The sequence below is a fragment of the Epinephelus fuscoguttatus genome, linkage group LG14 (assembly GCF_011397635.1).
Source record: "Epinephelus fuscoguttatus linkage group LG14, E.fuscoguttatus.final_Chr_v1".
NCBI classification, from domain to species: domain Eukaryota; kingdom Metazoa; phylum Chordata; class Actinopteri; order Perciformes; family Serranidae; genus Epinephelus; species Epinephelus fuscoguttatus.
Genome location: NC_064765.1, coordinates 33,844,033 through 33,867,448, shown reverse-complemented (window position 1 = coordinate 33,867,448; position 23,416 = coordinate 33,844,033). Strand labels below are relative to the sequence as shown.

The 23,416-nt window shown below is 40.9% G+C and overlaps 1 protein-coding gene across 1 annotated transcript in view; it reads right to left on the bottom strand.

Annotated features, from left to right (window-relative positions):
* Positions 1-23,416, bottom strand: part of kiaa1109 (KIAA1109 ortholog) — a 125,482-nt gene that overhangs the window by 12,328 nt on the left and 89,738 nt on the right. The window contains exons 61-83 of the mRNA XM_049595389.1: positions 22,897-22,980; positions 21,705-21,903; positions 21,306-21,365; positions 20,918-21,144; positions 18,537-18,713; positions 17,842-17,972; positions 16,045-16,168; positions 15,776-15,888; positions 13,350-13,440; positions 12,878-12,937; positions 10,561-10,829; positions 10,160-10,375; positions 8,763-8,943; positions 8,484-8,673; positions 7,969-8,130; positions 7,715-7,854; positions 7,187-7,382; positions 6,414-6,614; positions 6,001-6,177; positions 5,327-5,464; positions 4,473-4,718; positions 4,102-4,255; positions 1,544-1,701 (exon numbers count right to left, since the gene is read on the bottom strand). Of these exons, the coding sequence (XP_049451346.1) occupies positions 1,544-1,701; positions 4,102-4,255; positions 4,473-4,718; positions 5,327-5,464; positions 6,001-6,177; positions 6,414-6,614; positions 7,187-7,382; positions 7,715-7,854; positions 7,969-8,130; positions 8,484-8,673; positions 8,763-8,943; positions 10,160-10,375; positions 10,561-10,829; positions 12,878-12,937; positions 13,350-13,440; positions 15,776-15,888; positions 16,045-16,168; positions 17,842-17,972; positions 18,537-18,713; positions 20,918-21,144; positions 21,306-21,365; positions 21,705-21,903; positions 22,897-22,980 (3,694 nt within the window). The remainder of the gene's footprint in view (positions 1-1,543; positions 1,702-4,101; positions 4,256-4,472; positions 4,719-5,326; positions 5,465-6,000; positions 6,178-6,413; positions 6,615-7,186; positions 7,383-7,714; positions 7,855-7,968; positions 8,131-8,483; positions 8,674-8,762; positions 8,944-10,159; positions 10,376-10,560; positions 10,830-12,877; positions 12,938-13,349; positions 13,441-15,775; positions 15,889-16,044; positions 16,169-17,841; positions 17,973-18,536; positions 18,714-20,917; positions 21,145-21,305; positions 21,366-21,704; positions 21,904-22,896; positions 22,981-23,416) is intronic.

Genomic DNA, 23,416 nt, shown 5'->3' with positions numbered 1-23,416 from the left:
GCCCCTTTTGTGCCCAGGAAACAAGGAAATCTTCATTATTAAATAAATAAATAAATAACTTAACTGTTTTAAAGTATTTAAGCCCCTCTATACACTACCTTTGGATGAGCACAAATTCAAACATACAAATATATGAATCAACCTCTAATAACCTTTCATATGAAAAACATATTCTTTTAAATACATATATATATATATCATAATTTCCTCTCTCATATCTATTTGATACTGCTGTGAAAACTTTAACAAATTTCTCCTTCAAAGTACTGTATTTACTGAAGTCTCACCGATATCTTGCGAGATTACATCTGAACACATCATGATAACGTTATTATGTACCTCCACCCAATACTAATTTTTGCTGAATGGAGCCTGAACGCATCATAACATAACCTAATGCAACCTTATTGATGTATAAAGAGAACTGGATACAGAGTTGGAGGCGGAGCCCTGTTCATTTCTATGAAATTTGCTTTTTGAAGGGCATGAGGCCAAAAATGTTCAGCTTCCCATGTATGAAAGAACCCATATCTTCCACATTATTAGGCCCATAGAGCAGGCACACTGGGCTAACTTCCACTGCCCAGGCCTGCTACTTCCTGTTTAGCCCCTAACTTGAATGGGGATACAAAAATTGAATCATGTGGCTCTTCTAGACTTTTGAAATGTTTTGGACCTAAGTCACCGAGTCATTTCGTGAAGGTTGTGACGCTCTAAAAATGTACCCACTGATTTAGAGACATCTCTTTTACAATGTTAAGTCTATAGGAAAAAGTCTTTTTGGGCTGAATAGCATCAGGTGTTGCACCTGGAAGTTGTAATTCCACTTTTGCCCTTATGTCAAATTGGCTTTAAAGTCCAGCACACTTTCTGGGGGCCTATGCAATCTCTGTCAGCTGTTAGCTGTCACAACGTAGCATTATCAAGGACAACACAATGTGCTTGCCCTGACGCAATGATAGTGAGTTTACTACATCCTTTCATCCCAAAGTCGTCCTGGGGTCCGTCCAAAACATATTGTCCCCGGGGGGACAGTATGGGGACAATATTAGTCTTGAGCCCTGACTTTTAGCCTGTTTTCTGTGACAGGACAGAAAACATTGGCCACTGCCATCTGTAAATGTCATCTTGTTTGCTGACAAATTGGTGCATCCCTAGTAGAAATGTCTCAATGAATAGGAGCATGCAAAACTGCAGCAGGAGAAATCAGGAGTACTCATATACATCCCCAGGTCTAAAGAAAAGCACACTTCTAAATACATTCAATTGACAAATGCATGTTACTATGTCATATATTAGCTTATTTAAACACGAAATAAATGCAATATATGAAACAAAGTATCTACTTACACAGTAAGTGTAAAATGTGAAAGTGTTTCTAAGCCTGTATTTTATGACTGCACAGCTCCCAGTGCCGTGCGAGAACTCTGCACTGAACTCTGGCTCAGGTCCACATCCAGTTTACAGACTGTGAGAACAAAGGGAGCTAACGAGTTGCAGAAAAACACCAGATGTCTGGAAAGTTGATGCTTTGTTTACTTACAGACCATCTCCAGGGTGTTCACGTCTATATTGCCACCCACCACCCCACCCTTGGAGTCGAGCTTGGAGCGGCCGAGGCCAACAGACATGCTGATCTCTCGGTCTCTGTTGCTGCCGACAGACAAGCGGCCCTGACTCTTCAGTCCACTGGTCGTCCAGCTGTAGGGGCAAACACAACTGTGAGCGTTCCTGAATAATGGAGATGTGCACTCTATGAAACATAAAAGACCCTCATTGAGAGAACTTGCCCAGGAATAAACACAGGTAACTGCAAAGAAAAACACCAGCAAACCTCCAGTATTAAATCCGATTGACAAGTCAGTTTTTTTAGACAAACATCATTATGTACTTTAGCTGAACTCCTTAGTTCAACATGTCAAATTCATATGTCAGTATTAGGCCATTTGCTAATATCCAAGTTCACCTTTGTTTTTTTCCTCAACACAGTTCTTGCTTTAAACAGAGACGACACCTATGCATGAATGTTTTTATGACATCAGAATATTCTGAAGCCCTAAATAATTCAAAACTGAGAGAGAGAGAGAGGTCTAGTGTACCCTGACGTGGTGAGGAATAGGCAGAGATGTGTTGTTCAGAGAGCCCACACATTTCAGGGAAGAAGATATTTTTTTACTTTATGGTGACGCAGAGCTCATAAAACTGTACTGCCTTGGTTATGAGGGTGTTGTGTTTGTCAATGATTCAGCAGGATTTTCTGCAATTCTGCCTTAACAGTAGAGATGAAATGTTGTAACAGCTGAATATCCTGGTGACCGCTGAGATACAGCACTGTTTAAGAGATGAACCAACTGAGCCCATAAGATAAAGGATCATAAGTAGTTTTTATTTATTACTGGGGGTGTGAATCACAAGTTTCATCACAATATCATTATTACTATCATACATGATTGTGACTTAACAGTACGAACATGTAACAAAATGATAAAATTCTGTAAGTAAATAAGTGTCAGTGTTCATAAATAAAACAGTTTTTTCTACTAGCTATTATCAGCTCAGAGGGACGGTTTGGATTTTTTTGAAGTGGGGCTGTATGAGGTACTTATCCACAGTCAGTGTATTACCTGCAGTAGATACACGCCCCCAGTTTGAAGAAGCAGACTGGAGTACCACCACAGAAGCTAAGCAATGTACTGCTGTGGACGTGGCAGCAACAAAATGTATTTTAGCCACTTAAAAGAATCAATATCAAATGAAGTGTGCACTATATTTAGAATATTTACACCCCTTTACCTTGCCATCAGACAGGCTTTGAAGCCGTTATATCAATCTACTCCTCTTCACAGCCTCCAGGGAGCTGCTGGTATACCACTGCCTCAGTCACTGAGTTTGTTCATGTTATTGTGTGACTGGTGAATCCAAACCAACCCTTTAAAACTCCAAAGTCACATAATAACACAAATAAACTAACTGATCGAGGCAGTAGATGACCAGCAGCTCCTGTGTTCAGTGAGGTAAATTCACTGTTTTTGTCAAAACAGCACACATACATTTCACTTTCAGTTCAGTCTTGACAGCAAGGTAAGGAAGAGTGAAAATATTCCAAACACAGTGTCCACTAAAATTGATATAGATTTATTTAGGTAGTTAACATAAGTGTCACTACTGACCCCGTCCACAGCAGTACACTCCTTAGCTTTTGTGGCGGTACTCCAACCTGCTTCTCTAGACAGGGGGTGTGCTGACTGACATCTACTGTTGTTGATACACTGACTATGGAAAAGTACCTCATAAAACCTTTAAGCCTGTAGCATTCTACACAACATACATTAGCCTAGTGGCTAGTGAATTTTTCATCTACTCATGGCTTAATAAATTGCATGTATTTTTCGCTATCTGTCAATGTGCAGCCATCTTTGTTTTTTGGGAACTTTTTTTATTGTACGTAATGTAACAAGTTCTCGTCAACTTGAGTAACATTCATGTCACCTCCCCGGTGCTCTGCTCTGTGTGTGAGGGGCACAGGCAAAACCCCGCCCTCTGTGAATGTGACTGGACAATCTTTGTCCAACAGGACACCAACAGCAAGAGTCACACTCTCTAAAACGAGTGACTGTTTAACTATTCACAGCTTTCATGGCTGACATTAACCTCTCATTTAGAATTCAGAATTATTTCAACATTTGAGTTTGAGGCCAAGTTTAAGCAACACTGAGAGCACTTATCTATACAAGCCCTGAGTGTCTGTTTATGTATAAATAGTTCTTAACTATTGCATCAGCTGTTACATTTTTGCAGTGCGAGTAAAAACATTAAGGATAAACTGTCCATATAAAGTAGGGAAGGATATTTCTTATCTTGAAAAACAGCTTATTAATCATACAAACTATTAGCATAAGAGTTTCCTTCTCACTTGTATGATCCTTAAAGGAATTATTTTCGATTCCAGTAAGATGAAAAGATCCATCGCACTCTGTTGTTTCAGAGTGGTATCAATCTCTTTATCTAACTCTAAGCAAAAAACATTTTCCATTAAATGTCAGACTGTTGCTTTAAAATCACACTTGTTACATTTCTGGTGCAGAAACTGCGACCACTTACGTATTGTTTCCCATGACGTTGCTCATGTTCATTTGGACTGTGAGCTGTTTCAAGTTGATGGCGAACACAACCAGTGTCTCCCATGGCGCCCCCTGCTGACCTGCTGCCTTACCATTTTTACTGAAGGAAGGAGTGGATGTTTTTGTCACCGAGTCTAGACAAAAATGAACAAAGATAAGTTGAAAGGCAGTCGAGATGCACATGTTGTTAGTGCATTTCTTTCCACTTTCATTTATTGGTTTGTACATTGTTGATTAACAACTAAATTGTGTATTAGACTCCTGACTTACTGCACATTCTATGATTTGGTAACAACAAGGAATGTTTTTGTTGGAGTCCCATCTGGCGAGATGGTGAGTGTTTGTAATCACCTCTCCTGGGAGCAGAGGAATCAGACACGCTCCTGGTGCGTCCAGGTGCAGGGGACTTGAGGTGGCCAAGGCCGCCCGGGGACATGTTGCTTCCAGTGGAGTGTTCTGAAAAGACGTTGGGGGATTGAGGAATGTGCTGTGTCCCAGTGCTGCCGTCCCACGTCCTCCAGTAGGCTTTCCGGCTGGACTCGGGGGACAGATGTTGGGTGATGTTTTCGGCCGAGTCAGGGGTGGCGGGGCCAGAGGCTGAAGCAGTGTAAAGGTTGAGAGATGTAATGTAAAGGACAGCCTTGGAAATGTCAACATAGAGCAGTGGGAAGAAATGTTGGCTGAAGGAAGGTCAGCGAGATGGGATATTAAAAATGAACACAAGCTAAACCCGCAGAGACTTGTAGGTAGACAACCGCTGACATGTTTGAAAAATCATCAATTTCTATCATTCATTTCACTTTACAAATGCTGCCAACACAAACTCTGCATTCCGCAACTCAAAGCACGTTCTGTTGCTGCTCTACCTAGCAGTTGTCTATCATTTAACACATTCTTCTCCGTTGTTCTACCTGTCTATGTCTATGTTTCACCCCAGTATGGATGCTTAGACAGATCCCTGGCCTAGAAACAGGCATGCTATGGCAGGAGTTTTGTTTTGTACCATACCATCATTCAAAAAACCACACCAGTGTCATGTGTGTAGGTGCTACGTGTATACACGTGTGTATAAATGTGGATGTATTTCCTGTAGTTACGTTGTGTGTGCTGGCCGTGATTAGATGCCCTGTAATAGCTGACACTATAGCTGCTGGTAATTTTCCACCCTCACACAGAGCAAAGCCACTGAGTGGTCAGAGAGTAACCTGGCAGGTTGATCGTCTGGTCTCCCAGGAACAGGCGCCTGGCGATACTTCGACGATACCAGGCTCTCGGGAAGGCCAAGATCTCACTCAGTCGTCTCATGTCGTACTTGAAGGAAGCCGAGCCGATGTCACACACAGCTAAGGGGAGAATATTACATTTGTTCATACATGAGACACCTTTAAATGTCTACAGTGCAAGCAAATTGGTAGCATATGCTCCTTAATAGAGTCTACAGGGAAAAAAGTAAGCACTTGTACATCCTGACATTTAGATTGGAAATGTGCATTTGTTATCTATCATGCTCCCCAGTCTCATTTCTCTGCTTGTAAAAAGTCTCATTCATTGCTTCATGAACTCATTGTGATAGGTGTCAAACCCTGCCTTCGCTTTGGGTTAGCCCACATCAGTGTTCCCACAATGCTGCTGATAAAAGTGTATGAATGTGCCTTATAATGTATTTTATATCCCCTAAAGATCCCACACCCTAAGTATTCAGTTACAATTTCTTAGTCTTTCTGAAATATTGCTTTACCTTTGCTACGAATTTATCATCTTCTGACTCCCCCTGCCTGATAATAAACTGCTGAACTTTGATCAGACTAAACACAAAGAGTCAATGCAATCTGTTGCATGTCTAATAGTGAAAGGTCTTGTTCTTGTGCTGATGACCTACCCGAGATATTGATGAGGGTGGTGTCCATTTTGCCCCCTTTGGCAGGAATGAAGCTTTCGATGAAGGTGGGCCCTCCAGTCCGCCTCATCCTGGACAAGCTGACCTTTACAAACTCCAGGTTGATACTCAAAGAGTCTTTCCTCCCGGTTACTGAAGAAGGCTCCTCATCTACGGTACCTTCAGGGTAAAGAGCGATAATCATTACAATCACGCCAATCTAATTTCAATCTTTGTGGCTACTCACTCACAAAAAGCAGGAAATAATGGTTAACCCCAAATCCACTAGATCTAGCATGTTTGTACATCACATCAACAGTAAAGGAGGGAAAGGAGTTCTTATTAGCAGTAATAATAGAAAGTGCAGCCCTGTATTATTAGCACATTAGAATATTATGAGTTTTGCCTTTCCATACCTAATGGCCCTGGGCCCGGAGGCAGGCCTGTGACAGCAGATTTCTGCTTTCCGGCGCCATAGGGATGGAAGACGTAGAGGGAGAAGTCTGACATGCAGGCAGTGAAGCTGAGGCCTGAGGAGTTACTCGGGGGGCCGGTGAGGTCGGACTGGCTGCTGCTGTGGCGGCTCCTGCCCAGAGGGCTCCCCAGCAACGGAGATGCTGGAAGGAGACAGAGGAGGGCGGGAAAAACACAGAGGAAGTAAGGCGAGCAGTCATATTTAGAAGGCATTCATTAACTAAAATACGAAACCAATCAGCAGCCTGTACTCGACACAAATGATAAAGTTCCATAATAGAGAGGAGGAAGCTAATTAGAGTAGAGATCCAAGTTAATTGTCTGCTGTGAAGTAAATGCATCACATGCATATTGATATATTACTATAAAACTGATACTTTGCCATTTTTCTTTTTGCTTTAAAAAGAAAAACCTGTACACTTTAATATGTCTGGACTAAAGAAAAAATATGAACTGACATGCTCTAATATATTAACAGAAAAAAACAATGGTGGAAGTTGCCTGACCTGGCAAAAAGACAGACTGGAGAGCAACATAATGAATGGATGAGAACAAGCTGCGAGCCACAATTAATCGCACAGGGCCCAGACATGGCACGGGATGATGGCAAATAGACTCAGAATGTCTGATAGACTTTTGACTGCAAAAGTTTTGTTCTTCACATATCTCTGCACACATTAGAGCACCATTATTCCACAAAATATGCTCTACATACCTTTGCTGGGAGGGGGTTTGGGGATATGCTGCCCTGGTGGAGTGGAGGAGGGAGGGTGAGATCCGTCAGTGGGATGGGTTCCTGTTGGGGTCTCCAGCTCTCCACGGTTAGAGGAGAAGACCAGGTCTAAAGAGGGCAGTTTGAGCATACACTCCACCCTGGACATCGGCAGGCAGCTGAAGCGGATCTGAGAGGGCTGCAAACACAAATGATGATTGATGTTTTGGTCTGAATTCCATGTAGGGTGTGTAACTGTACATCTAAATGTATGAGGTGACATGTTGATAGATAACAAACAGGGACTCTAGACATTGAATAAATATGCTTAAATGTAGGGCTGCACCACATGTTGTTTTCTTCTTTTAGTCCTCATCACTATGTCAACTTGCATGATAAACACTTTGCAAATGCGCTACTATGGGGGATTGTGAGGTTTTTTCTCTCACTGTTATTATCTCATGTTGTACGTGTCTTGACAATAAGAATTTGAGTGAACACCTGTAAGAATTATGGTAAGGTTGTCAGTACCTGAACTCTGACATAGACGACCACATCCACAGGGAAAGAGGAGTAGGCTGATGTGGAGGAGGACACCAGAGAGGTGGTGGATTCCTCCAGCTGCTCCACCGTCTCAAACTGACCCATGTCCTCCTCCTGGGACGCCACGGCTGATGGGAGGTACACAAAGGCATAAACACAGTTTACTATGAATGCGAGACACGCAGGAAGGAATATTTTCCAAGAACAGGATCCACAAAGATCTGATGGTGTAGCAAACAAACCTGCGTAACTCCTTTCCACTGGAGTGATTGGAATGGTCTCCAGTGCTTTTTCCAGGAAGTCCAGCAGACAGGGGCTGATGACCATTTCCTCTGGCAGAGTCTGGAGGGCCACCCAGGCGTACAGCTTGGCCGTCTTTACCCCACCACTTCCCTTGCCTTTGGCTGCAAAGACACATGGGGGTTTAAATCATCTGTAGCCCGGACTATATGTTATCAACACTTTTGAAAGTTCATTTCTTAAACTTTAAATGAACTGGAAGCATATTAGAAACTATACTCTTTTTAAAAAATGTCTCTGGTGTCCTTCCCTCTGTGGTACACATTAATATGCATGAGCCCATTTTGATCAAAGGTGCCCTCTGGATTCTTAAAATAAAGGATGAAATCACATGCATTTGATTCGGTGGGTCCACATGTGGATGTAAAATCATCAGATCGGAGCGCCGTGGCGCTCTAGTGTCGGTGATTACAGATGGTACTAGGGCATGCAATGAAAATGAGGGAATGCTCAGTACCTGATGGAATAGGTGGGGGCGGGGGAGGTAGGAGCGAGTTAGTCTTGCTTTGGACAGCATTGGGAGGGTTGGGAGGGCTGCTATCTTTCATACCATACAGCTTCGACTCTTTGGAGAGAGTGCGAGGGAGAGAAGATCCACGTGAGGCGTTGGGCGACTCTGTCTTCAGTGTCTTGGAGTTGTAGTGCAACTGGGGGAAAGAAAAAGGCAAAGTCATCATTTAAAGCACAAAAACGAGCGAAACTTGTGGACAGTTTGAATGCTAAGGGAGAAGCTGACCTTAACGTCTACTCCTGGAATGTAGAAGACTGTGGTCTCCATGTCGTTGGATTTGGTCTGCAGGGAGGAGGGACATTTCTTGCCAGCTAGGAGGTGGGTTGTAGAGGTGTAGGTGGGCTGCAGCTTCTTCTTCTTGGGGGGAGACTCCTGGTCCAGGCTCCTGAGGCTGCGCTCACAGCTCCTACAAAACCCATGGGAAGACAGAGTCATATAAAGAAGGGGTGCTTATGTCTTATTCTGTTTACTTATCTGTATGTCTTATATTAAGTGGGATTTCTTGTATCCACTGAGGACAAGCTACAGCAGTGGTTCTCAACCTTTTTTGGGCTAGCGTCCACTATCCATAATCCAGGTTCCTTATCGCCCCCCGTCAATTAAAATAAATGCTAATTGTCTTCCCTTATTATTAATGTTGATTATTATTCTGTGTTGTATCATTAAAAAAAGCATGTCACTGAATGCCAAATAACAGATTTGATTAAACTTGACAGTTGGAATATCATTAGTTTAGGGAGGAAAAAAGCCACGTGAATAATATTTATGCGTGTTAAACAAATGAAACTGCTAGGAATGTGACATTCAAAGTGTAATTAGTTCTCGTTATTGATCACAAACAGCAGCCATTCAGACGGCAGTAATTTCATGGCAGCAGTGAATAATGGCCAGAAAAGTGTTCATACAGAATATTGTGATGTCACAGTTCAGTTGACCCTAAACCTGAAGTCATCATTTTATCTTGTTAGACATTTTTTGTTAAAGTTTGTCATGAATTCTTGATTTACGGCAAAAAACATGTTTCGTGAGGTCACAGTGACCACAAAATTCTAAACAGTTCATCTTTGAGTCCAAGTGGTTGTGCCAAATTTAAGGGATTGAGATATTGCGTTTACAAGAATGAGACTGATGTAAGGTCATAATGATCTTGACCTTTGACAGACAAAATCTAATCAGTTTATTGTTGAGTCCAAGAAGATGTTCTTGCCAAATTTGGGAAACTCTCTCAAGGCCTTCTTGAGATGTTGCACTTACAAAATTGAGACAGACGGAAGGTCACAGTGACCTTGACCTTTGACTAAGACTGGAGGTTTGTGCCAAATTCGAAGAAATTCCTTCAAGATGTTTTTGCGATATCCCAGTGACGAGACTGGTGATGAAATTGTGAAAATCTGAATGTACTACTAAACTGTCATTAAAAAAAAAAAAAAAAAAAAAAAGTTAAGCTACCGCATAGAACTTCATCTGGCAAACCATTCCAGTGCATGTCAATATGCAGAGTTTGATCTGACTCTTTGCAAGACTTTATTCCAAAAGTAACAGGCAAAGTGAGTGAGACTTGAAATAAAATTCTGTTCTCTGTGCAGTACTTATCAGAGTAAGAAATGTGCCTTTCATCGTACCTCCTGAGGGAAATGTCCTCATGCTCTTGTTGCTGAGTGGTGGGGTGAAGGACACACTTCCCGCTGTCAATCTCCACGCGGACATCCAGCTCAAAGTCAATGTTCCTTTCAGTTGCTGGGCCACCGAAGCTGCGGTTGGCAGGTGTGCTAGGCCAGCGCTCGCTGAACAGCTGACTCACAGCAGAAAACCCTGAGGACTTCCTGTGCGACGCTTGGCTGAGAAGAAAGAAGAAAGGGAATGTTTAGTGAATGCTGAAAAGCTTTATTTATAGTACAACAAAATAAATCATGAAAGAAAAGCTTTCACGCAATTGTAATGTGAGATTAATGGAGCTTCCTTTCATCTAACATTCATCACAAGAATGCTTGAGTAGGCAAAACAAAACTAAAAGACAACTCACAAAGGCCTCCGGTAGCTTGGCGGCTTCTCCCGTTCAAACTCGTCCTCCTTTTCTGAGTCTTCGGAGGAGGAAGAGGACAGGTCGTCGCGCCTTATGTCGTCGTGCTGGAAGGGAATTGTGGGTGAGAAGACAGCAGGGGTGCCAGGGGTACTGAAAACTGAGTGCTGGCCCTCCATAACGGATGGAGAATGAAGATGATGGTGATGATGAGGATGGGATGGCTCATCAATGGTGACTGACAACAGGTCCACCTCTGTCTCCTCAGGAAACTTTAGAGACGGACAAAGAGTCAAACTCACACAAGGAGACAGTAAGCATGAAGCTCTTCCTACTTAAAAACATGACGCCTCAAGTAGGAAGGTCCCCAAAGAATCAGAACTTTAGAGGAGATAATGTTCTGTTATCTGGACCACAAGGTATTCTCTTTTCTTCATTTATGACATTAAGGCTAAACTTAAATGCTAAACTCAAATCTCACAGCACAATACAAATGCCTAGTTGTCTAACATGTCCAATAACAGAACACTACCAGCCTGACGATGTTCTCATAGGAGCTGAGTGGTCATGCACTTTCTTTGAGGAGGAATGAAAGAGAGACGAGGAAGAAGAAGAGGATGACATGACACCCCGACAGGACAGAAGGTGAAAAACACTCTGAAGACGGTGACAATGGAAAGATGTCAAAGAAAGTCTCAAGTATGTAAATCTACCATCCTTAACAACAGCTGGGGGAAAAAAAGCCACAATCTCCACCAATGGTAACAGAAGATCCCAGAGAGGTGTTGACAGATGCTACTGAAGATATTTAAGTGTTGAAAATGTTAGCTTACTCCATCTGAAACTAATCTGACCTTTAAATCTCTTTGGGTTTTTTTGTAATTTATTTTCACTCTCTGAGAGTATGTGGGTGGTTGAGGCCAAATGACCACGGAATGACTGTCAAGTGAAGCAAACTCTGTCTCGTTGCCTTAAAGAAATACTTCACCCCCTAAAATGATCATTTGTATATCAACTACTCACCCTGTGTTACCTTGAATTTGTAAAAACAAACACTTCACAGTCAATGCTGACCTGAAAATGAAACTTATCAATCCTCACCTAAAAGCCAGTCTCTATCAACAAAAAAAGGAAGTTTTAACTTGCTGGACACTGGAGCTGCTGGTCTACAGCTGCCTGGATTAGTTAGGTTGTTTGTTACATTGTGTGCTGATCGAGGCAGTTGTAGACCAGTAACTTCCTTGTTCAGCGAGGTAAAGTTACTGTTTTTGTCAATGGAACCTGGCTTTGAAAAAAGCATAGATACATTTCAATTGTAGTTCAGTTCACTGTCAGAAAACGTTGTCTGTTTGGAAAGTACTGAGCATATGATTGGATAGATGAAACTTGGATTATACTGCATGAGTTGTGTGAATGCTGTGAATTGATGTTTTGATGTAGTTTTGCTGTTGTAAAATGCGAATCCTATTTACTATAATTCAAACATGAGTCATGAGTCAATCTTGGTCGCTCACTCAACAGATGGTTTATGTGATTATTCACAGCAGTTTGTACAAAGTCAAGAGGCTAGATAGTGATAAGCCGCATCTTTCTTTCAATCAATCAATATCCATGAGAAGATCTTTACGACACAAGGCCGTGGTGCTCAACAATCTGTATTTTCTCTGTTATTGTGGGGTGTTAGACAGGAACCACTGCTGTGACAGACAGCAGCTGACAGACTGTGATTCAGAGGCTAACCATGCATCGCTGTTAGAAATCAGTCAGTGTATTAAGGTTGAAGTCAAGCTGATTTGGTTATTTATGCAGTTTCAAGACAGGATGAGAATGTGTGACTTCATACTTTACAAAGCAGCATTCTAACTATAAACTTGTATTTACAGAGGAGTGTTATTATACAAGGAAATTAACTTTTGAAAGCGTGCTTGCATTTGGGTCCACCAAATAAAATTAGGGACAAATTACTGTGTCACATATCTCTGTGGTTGATGGAATGCCAATGGTTACCATCTACTGTAAAGACTATAAAGCATACATTTTAATTTGGTGCCACCTATGTCACATAAATCATTGTGTAAGAAGGAACACGAAGAACAAGATTACTGTAGCTTATCATGCAAATTAACATTTTTTTCTCAATATAATACTGGGGTATATCTATATAGCAGGAGCTGGTATTTCATCATCCTGTTTTGATTTTGCATACTCATTCCCATCAGCACTTTTCAAGGTAATCACAGAGGAGAAGAGGGAACAGAAGTATCTGTTAGTTCTGGTTAGGTATTTTAATTGGTCAAATTAAATCCTTTGAGCCGTATACCTTGAATACCTCTCCTGGACTGACAGGTGCATTTGCAGCGTCCAAGGCCTGATTATTTATCTTCAATTGAACAGAAGAGTCATTAAAGGAGCTCATCCAAATAAAAAAATCCTCAGAACATAATGGAATTTTGTCTTTGAGATACCTTTAAAATAAACTGTAAAACCCATGACCATGTGACATATGAGTCACAGTGTCGTGTCAATATCGTGATGTATGGAGAGCACTTACAGTGACAAACACAGACATGAAGGATGAGACAATGATCTTTAAACAGTCAACACAAGATAGCACAAAACTAAAAATACCTACTGTCACCATGGCCTCTATAACTCATTTGGTTAGAATTAATATGTCAAGAGTGCACTTGCTACAGTGCAATTGAATCTGTACTAAATATGTTCATGTCTTAGAGTTTCCTCTGTCTAATCAGCATATGAGGTATGCAAAATGTTTTTAGAAATCAGTTTACCGTGTCCTGGATGTTGAAGGTGACACGGGGCCCAGGAGAGGAGGCATCCACACGCATGTCTGGTAGATCATCCACATCCCCTATCCTGGAACTATGGACACAGTAAACTGCATTAGATGCATACATATATTAAAGATAGTAACACTGGTACAATATACACTACCTTAGTGTTGGTTTAACACAGAGGTAAGACCAAGTCAATGCTTTGCAAATCACAAGCAAGTCTCAAGTCTTTGCACTCAAGTCCTGCATCAAGTCCCAAGTCCTAAGCTTTCAGTTAAGAGTCCTAAACAGGTCATAATGCGCTCTTCACCAAATGTAATTCCATTTAGTTATAATATTCATTTACACACATTTTTAATGTTTTTTAAATTTGTATTTATTTGTTAAAACAAGTTTGTTGAAAGTTGCTGCATCTCCATCTCCAGGCTTGACTGATGTGACGAGATTATCGCTCAACACAATATTGGCAGGCCACGATAATGGTTCTCACGTGTCCTCAGTAGCAGGAAGATATTCAATTATGCAATGAATTTTGTGCAATAATCAGTCCGTCTTTTTTTCTTTCGCTTTCTCTATGCTTCACCGCATTGTTGGAACGCATCAAAAAAGTACAAACATGCTAGCACATGTCTAACGATGTATGCAATTACCCATGTAACCCTCCATTACAAAAGATGGCTGTTCTCGTTAGCAAAAAGAATGCCGTTGAGTTTATCCGGATTTTCTTTGGTTTCAAACTAAACAGAGAGCCACTCAATGTGAACAAAGTGATTTATAAGCTGTGAGAGAAGCAGGTCAAGACTAAAGATGGAAACACCAAAAGTTTCCGCTCCCATCCTAAGTCTGTCACCGACTCCATCCACAAAGAAGACGGACAAAAACTCCTACCACAGTGAGCAGTCAGCCCTCAATTATCATGGCTCTCTTAAAGGCAACAACATATAAATCCTATAGTCAACTGTGGCAGGACTGTACAAGTGCAGTTAAACATGTAACTGAATAAAAATAATGTCACCTGTTGACTGATCTGAGTTATTGATCTCAACATGCCCTTGTGTAAAATAGCGTATACTGCCTACACATTGTGACCATTTATGGGTATTGTAGTCTCTACATACAGACTCTACATTCAGTGTATGTAGAGTCTGTAGGCAAACCCTGGAGATCTTGCCTCCGGAAGAAGAGCGGAAGAGCCTTGGTTTCTGGTTGTAGGCTGTTTGTAGTCCGCGTGATACTGACCAATGACGTTTGAGCCAGCTGCAGTTGTTGCCAGGTTAAACGGTCCGTGCGGTGAACTAACGAGGCGGAACATAATTGGCGTCACTGCAAACTCTGAATATTTCACAATGGTTCAGCATATTTACGACGAATACAGCCGATGGGTTCCGAGAATGTGGGTATTGTAACATATGTGTCTTCAGTCCATAGATTTTCATATCTATGTGTGTCTGTCTCTTCAGTTTTTTTTCTTTGGATGATAATTTTGAATTTCATTGTTTTTGTTAAAGCAATATCTTTGGCTGGGTAATTTCAATATCGCCTAACCCTAGTCTCCATCTGTGACATTCAACCTGCAGGCTTTACATAATGCAATTCCCATAGTTTTTGTATGCAAACAAATTTATGTTTGGTTTGATGTCATGTTTGTCAACTGCCACTCAGCAATGTAATGTTAGAACTTCATGGTTTACTCCTCCAGCTTGATTGGATGCTGTTGGACTGGTTCAAAGAAAGTGGATAATCTGGGGAATTAACTGTCAACCTGCTGGGAATGAGTAGTGTAAACATTATTTGGGTATCAAGTATTTTTAAGTCAAAAGACTCCAGTCCAACTGAAGTCACGAGTCACTGGTGTTAAAGTCCAAGTAGAGTTAAAAGTCTTTAATGATTCTGTCAAATCAAGTCTTAAATAATCTAATTTGTGACTCGAGTCTGACTCGGGTCTAAGTTATGAGACTCCAGTCCACACCTCTGCTTGTAGAAAATACTGTAACTAAAAATCAAAGCACAAATTGTTCCTCATCTGATTAATTTCCAGTTATTTTTACTCATTAATTGTGCCCCAGAGTTAATGTTTTTGTTCTTTTCTGAGGGTCTTACAACGTGTCAACTGTTTTACCATCATTACTACATTAATTACTACATTAATTCTGAGATATCTGCATAATTATTATAAACAAATGAGATAAGCTCTCCCTCGCCTCTACACTACATTCTAATGTGTGAGTCAGTGCATCCTCTTTTTAAGAAGATTAATGGGAAATGTGTTTCAAAAACAAGTAGCACCAACAGCAGTGGTGTGAGACAGAGGTTATGTGGTCTTGTTTGTTTACAGTAAATGCTGGATGAAGCACCATTAACAGTGTTATTTCCATAATAAAATGATATCAGGCAAAGTGGCTTCTCTTGCCCTCAGTTTTTACCTCTGTCTGTCCATCCTTTTCAGAGGCGGTCGGCCTGCTGCCGCTGAGATGCTTTTGGAGCGGTTGTAGCTTGGTTTGTAGCCAAGACCCCACTTATCCTTCAAAGAGGCCGCCTAGAGAGGAACAAACACTTAGTGAGAAAAGGGTTTTCTTTGAATTGGAATAAGAGACATCAAGGTATTAAATGGCTTCAGGTTACGTTTTAACCCACAATGTCTACTTTATTTGGTGAACACACTGCTAAATGGAGTAGATTAATGAGTACTGACCCTCATACTGGAGCGACGTAGTTTCTTTCTGACGTCTCTCCTGATGTCGTTGACAGCCACAGACTCCAGCTGCTGATAGCGCTGGATCTCCTGGTTGATGGTGCCCTCACTGGCCCCCAATTTCCTGTGGTTAAGAAAAAAAGATGTAGATAGTTTTAAATACAGGCTGTACAAAACGGGAGTCCACAAATCAGTTTGTGACATCACGGTATTGGCATTTTGACTGTCGCCATCTTGGAGTTTTGGCACCAAAAGTGTATATTTGGGTGAGAGTGTGTTGCTAATCCCTGGATGTATTATTAGATCTGGATAACGGACCCCAAAATGGTGCCTATTTAGTCCAGTGACACTGCTCGCCTGGTGCATATGCCATTTGCACCAGGAGCAAGTTCCTGCTCGGCCTATAGATTTTACAATGTGATGATGTCACAGATTTAAAAAAAAAAAAAAAAAAAAAAAAAAGAAGCTTTTCTCAGCTTGAGGAAATCCTCCACTGATCAAAAAATCATTAAAGAAAGAGTCATAATTGACCTTCTTTGTAGTTTGAAGCGTTCTGCCGACAGTTTTACAGATGTCTAGTGGTCTACAGTGATAAATGCTTTTTGGACTGCAGGGGATTTTTTTCACTGCAATACTGCGAGTGGCCACTAGGAAAAATTGGAAGCATAGTTTAACAGCATTCCTGGGGGCCTGAGCTAACCCTAGCTGCTAGCTTGGTTAGCTCGGTGCATTTTCAGCCTCAACTGCGATAATGCTAATGGTAATTTCCGCAAGCTAAAGACAGATTTAAACCATTAAAACAAAATGTATCTTCCTGAAAAACTGAACATCTAACTCCTCAGAGCAGAAGTGACCCAACATTTTTTTCATTGTGGGCTGTATGCAGAAAAATATAACAAGTCGTGGGCCAAATGATATTAGGTGCATAGTTTTTTAACCGGTTACACGGCAAGAAAATCAGAGGTTCTAGACCAGATCGCCCATTTGCCATAGAAAATTCATTTTCTATCAAAATTACCACACAACACTACTTAACAGTTTAAAGTTTCTACATTACTGTATTTTATCAGTGTGTCCACTTAATTAAAAAAAAAATATTTCTTCATCTTTCATCTTTATACAGGTCCACTGCCATGTTTACTGAGGTAAATGTTTTCATTGACTAGTAATCAATCATTGTAAGTAAAGTAGCAACATTAAATGTTCAAACCAGAAGTGCGATGGCAGGGCTTGCTGGCATTTGTTGGTAAAGATGACAGTGACATCATGTTTAAACTAGGTTGTACGATGTATATACAGCACAATTTATTAGAGATATGCTAAAGCCATAGTCTAGCTTAATTTAAAAATTCATTGCAGCCCATTTAAAAATGGGCAATGGACTTCAGTTTGCCCACAAGCTGTAGTTTGGCCACCCCTGCCTTGGAGGGTCTTTTAGCACAACAAAAGCTGAACAAGACTTTTATAGGCAACCAAAACTGTACAATTAACTTACATGAACTGAAAACACACTGAAATAGCAACTGCTGTGGCTGGGCCTATTATATATTTATTTTATTATATATTTATATATATATATTATTATTGAAGGATGGCCCCCACCAGGCCACTCAAAGTGCCCTCACCTTTAGGTATGCATAACTTTAAGCATTAATTAAATGTAAACAGGTGAGTTATATAAATATTCACCCCCTGTACAGCTGTCATGGACAGATCTCTTTAACAAAACAGCAATGAAATGCAAGACATTTCTTCATAGAGAATCAGAATCAACAAGTGAGTCAACAGTAATCTTACTTGAGGTCATCGATGACCTTGGCCTGTTCGTTCAGCTCTCTGATGTCCACCACCCTCTTGGTGAACTTCCTCCCACGAGCGTCAATTACTTGGTTCCCCATCGCCATGTGCCTTCTGAGGTCAATGGTCTCCTGTTGGATCAAAGCAATGATACACACCAGAGCACATTTATCTGGTTAGACTGATGACAAAATGAAACAAAATCAAATCTGATCAAATCCCAGAAACAGCTGCTGTAAATAAGAATGCATCCTTCCCAAATCTGTAAGATTAAAGGTGAATTATTTTGATTGGAATGATTCGATCACAAAACGTTATATGTAGTCCAATCCACACACCAAGTTTCATAAGACAGAATTATCACAAAACAGGAGACACCAACACCATCACCACCATCACCGCTCCACTCAAAGCACAGGTTGGGAAAACAAAGCTGTACTGCCACAGGGAATTGTGTAACACTAATTTATTTCTTTTCACCCATCATTGAAGCTTAATGAGGAGAGCAGTGAAAGCAAATGCTAAGCGACACTATTCTCCAGTACCATGCTATTTAGTTAAAGCACAAAACAGCATTGCTCAGCATTTTGGAATTTGCAACCGCCATCTGATAACTGCAGGTGACTGAGATGACACCTTTGCCAGTGAATTTGTCAGCACCGCAGAAGAATTAAACACTATGGGTGGCTACATACACAGGCCCAGGAGAGGGGTCTTTGGGCTCTGGCACTGCCCGCTCGAAGGCGAGGCGATGCACAGTTTAAGTCATCAGCTGGGACAGACACACTCTGAGGCCTGGGGCTGAGGCCCAGGATGTGGTTTACCAGACGCTTCCTTAAGGTCAGCCGAGGGCTGAACTGGCTCCCTGGACTCTGTGGACAACGGCAGGGACACATGGATGGAAGAATGGACGACTGGGGTCAGACTTTACCTTCTGAGGCTTTAAGGTAAGCCAGGTAGGATTTCTTTAAATGTATTGAAGAGATTTTAAAGTAAGACTTTGATAATTTGGGAAACATGCTTATTTATTTTCTTGCCCAGAGTTAGGTAAGAAGATGGATACAAATCTCGTGTCTGTCTTCTGAAAATGAAACTACACTTGGCAGCCAGTTAGCTTAGCATTAGATCTGTCCAAAGGTAATGAAATCTGCCTCTCAGCACCTCTATATCTTACAAACTAACACATTATACCTTTCCTGTTTAATCTGTGCAACAGTGGTTGACTGATATAGGGTTTTTCAATGGCCGATGCCTTGAGATGGGAATCCCCAGGCATCTCAGGATTTGATAACAATTCAGATAAAATGGTTATCAATGCATCAACATTTTTGATTTCAATACATGATTTATTTTTCTTACTGTGTGATAACCTGCTACTTATAGCACATGACATGTATTTGCAGTGATACATAATTAAATAAACAGATGACTTTACGTGCTGTTCTCTTTAACCTAACTCAGTACCCTAGCTTTCGAAGCCTCCTTACCTCTGTTTCACTCTTACTTGTTTTTGTACACTGACCTGAACTGTCAATCAGAGGGATTTCACTCACTGATGGGCTCTGATGGCTCCGTTTCAACGTGCTTAATCAGTTGAACAACGTCCAGCAAGGCACAGTACGGGACACACTGCAAAAACTAAGGTGACAGATTCTCACCGACAACTGAATACTGGCTTGGTGTGCCCTGGCCGACCGAGCCAGGCTAGCTTCTAGCTGTTTCCAGCCTTTATGCGAAGCTCAGCAATCACGTATCTTATTGCAGCCTTAAATCTAACAGAAATATATGAGACTGAGATGGATCTTCCCATCTTACTTTTAGCAAGAAAAAGCAAATAAGCACATTTCCCAATATGTTAAACTTTTCCTTTGAGTTAGACAACCACTAGTAGTAACCTGAACACCTGAAGTGTATTATTCATAGTCTGCATTGTTCTTTTACAACCTCCACATCTAAAGAAATTGATTTTTCTTCTGAAAACTTCCTAATTGGAGTTACCAACCAGAATATCTGATCTACAGTTGACAGCATATTTTCTTCAAGGGTAAGAGTTTCCCATTTTTTAGTGTGCAAGTGACTTATGGGAACATTTAAAAAAAAACAAACTGGTCCAGTATTGAGCAAGTTGGCTGCAGCTGGCAGTGTAAAAAGGCTGCAGTGACATAACAATTTTGAAACATAATTGCAGAGCAGCAATTATGCACCGTTAATTAACATCCACTAAAAGTGCTTGTTATTGCCACTGACAGGCTCAGATTGTTATTCTAAGTGTCTGACAACATTATGGAAAGGATCCTGCCAGAGACAGATCTTTTACTAAAGATTAAGTCCCTTTTTGTCTGACCAGACACAGCCCCAAAATCATTATTGCTAAACCCTCTAAATTCCATTGAATAAAAAGCAATTTTATCATGATAAAACACATTTAATTAAGGTCAACTGAAACAAAATAAAACTACAACAAAAACCTAAAATCATAGACTCTGGTTTAGTGTAAACAAACCCTTACTTCACCCAGTTAGATGTGCAAATATACTGACTCCATACATGCTAAAATTACTCTTTATTTAAATAGTCTGGTGGGTTCAGCGTATACAATTTTGGGGCTGTTTCTGGTTAAACAAAAAGGATCTTACTCTTTAACAAAAAGCTTGACATCTGTAGGGATCCTTTCCATAATACTATCAGACACTTGAAACAACAATCTGAGCCTGTTGGTGGCAAAAACAAGCACTATTTGAAGGACGTACATTGACGGTACATAATTGCATTGAGTGCTCACATAGCTGCCTGTTTTGCAGCTGCCAGCTGCAGCCCTCTCGCTCAATACTGGACCAATTTCAAAACATGCTGTTCCCATTAGTCACTTAGACTTAAAAGCATGGGAGAATAGGGTCCAGGTTGAAAAATACTAAAGTTACCCTTTATTGTTACAATGTGTCATCACAACTTATTTGAAAGTGATATTCAAATGACAAAAGAATTGGCTAAATCTGGCTGTGGTGGAAACTATGTATCATTTTTACAATGGGCCAAAAAGAAAGCCATAATATATATGAACCCATTATTGACTGACCATGTGGATGGTGGGTGACATGGAGTCGGCTTCGTCTTCATCTGAAAGGTCCGCCATGTTGACGGAGTTCAGGTCAGCGATGTCGTCTACGTCCTCCTCGCCCGTCAGTGACGTCAGCGTGTTACCCAGGGCGTTAAGACGCTTGCCGATGTTGGGATCCATGTGAACATCGATACCACACATTTTCCACAGCACGTTCAGGGTCCAGGTACCGGCACTGCTGCTCTCTGTTTTTTGAGAGAGGAGGAAGCCAGGAGGGAGAGGACATAAAGAGCAGCAGAGGATGAGGATGAAATGAATGCAAAATAAAATTTTGTCTCATGCTTATTGTGCAGCTCTAGGGTGTGATACATATTTCATGGACCAGATCTTGGTTAAAAGAACCTGCCTGCAGAGGGCTGCCCTGTAGTCCTGGAGCATACTTCATATGTACCATCAGGGACTACACCTGTGTACAGACCACACACAGACACACAGGCAACACGCATATTTCAGGGGAGCTGCATGCATGGAAAATCACATCAGAATTCGATTTCTACCTACTTAAGTCAGGTCAGGTAAAATGTATGTGTGTGTATGTATGTATAAAATGTGTATTTTATGTTTGTTTAGCATCTCTGAAAAGAGACTCAATTTATCTTTTTATCAAGTATTTGTGTTAAGTTTTGAACACTTTTCTTTCTTTACTAAATCAATGTTTTTGACATTCATTAAAGGTGATAAAACATAATCTAAATGGAGCATATGTGAGACAAAAATTGAAACTTAAATATAATGCAGCACTCACAAGCATTCATGACCATATCCCCTCGGATTTCAGGCTTCCAGTCGTCCCAGGAGGTCTCGAAGCCCTCGGCAAAGCGGATGCAGAAATTCTTGAAGTGGCCTTTGCTTACAAGGGACTCTGAGGAGCAGGCGGTGATCAGTGTGCTCTCAATGGTTAGGACCATAGCTGAGCCGGTGTCAAAATCTATGCTGTGGTTGGCCTGGCAGAGGGGCAGGGAGAGGGGTTACTTGTGCCTCTACATGAGGGTGAAGTGCAAGGAAAAAAAGCCCCACTTCCATGTGTTTGGAAAAGGCAGAGTTACCTGGTAACATTTCATTCTACTGTACTGTATATCCACTTTGTCAGTTCAATAAAATCAGGATCAGTGTGGTTATTTTCATGTGATTTTGAATAAATAATACTTTGGCACATGACTTCTGATCATGACATTATAATTTTGCAAAACTGCTTAATTACTTCAGCTGCAAATTACACAGCATTATTAAGTACTGTTGCAGTGAATACACCAAATGAGTGAAATGTTACCAAGCTGTTCAGTTTGTTAGACTGTGTTTAATTGCAGGATTGGGGGTAAAATTGCCCATATTACCTGAATTTCTGGATTAACGCTACATTGGCACAAAAATAGGGGTCTGATCATCATTCCAGTCATAAGTGGAGGCAGGTAAAAGCCTGTTTACCTCCTAACTAACCCATTATCTATTTTTATGACGTGGATCACAATCAGACCAGTTTCGGTATGATTACTGCAGAAATCCAGGTAAATTCCAATTGCTTTCTCTTACAATAGACAGAGCCTGCCATGTGCACCACTGCACTGTGTCATTAGATCTGCTTTTGTGTGTGAAATTGTATACAATTCCATGGCAGTCTCTGAAAGATTAGCCTCAACAATTTCCTTGTTTCCATTTTAGCAACAGATAAGGGATACTCTGGACACCAACTGGCATAACCTCTTTTTAGTATGAAGTAATTACACAGCCCAAACACCTCAGACACCAGCTCAAGCTTCATTAGTTGTTATGCCAGCTTTGTGAGGGGAATTTCATTGTTACAAAGTGGTGTGACCTGCCAGTTTTTAAACAAACAAGCACTTGTGATGCAGTGTACTTGTGGCATGAAGAGTATTGATCACAGTAAGTCATTGTTCCACAACAAGCCATCACAAGAGATGTAATAAATTGTAGGTTACTTTTCGTGCATTTTTATGCCGGCCTACTGATGTGCTGGCCCCAGCTTCAGAGTGGATGCCCTCCGTAACTGGTACTTGTCCTCTCTATGGAAATAAGTGTGACATGACAGCTGGTATATCTCGTCTCCAAGGACATACTGTAATACAGCACAGCACTGCAGTATAACAAAACAACTGATACGGACCATTCATTGATATCCAGTGTTTCCTCTACATATTTCTATTTGTGTGTGCTCATGTGAATCTTTTATCCAAAAAACATACACATAAATAAAAATAGACATAAAAAACATTTTATAAATAATAACATTAAATTATTTGGCAAAACTTTCTGCATTGGAAACAGTCCACCAAAGTCTGATGAACTTAAATAGCACACAGTGCATGACATCCACATTGCAAACTACTGGTGCACCTGTCTTGGATGATTTAACATCATACAAAATTGTTTTTTGTGGACAAAATTAGGGATGTCAACCGCAGGGAATATTTTTAACCAGTTATGCATGTTGGTCTACAG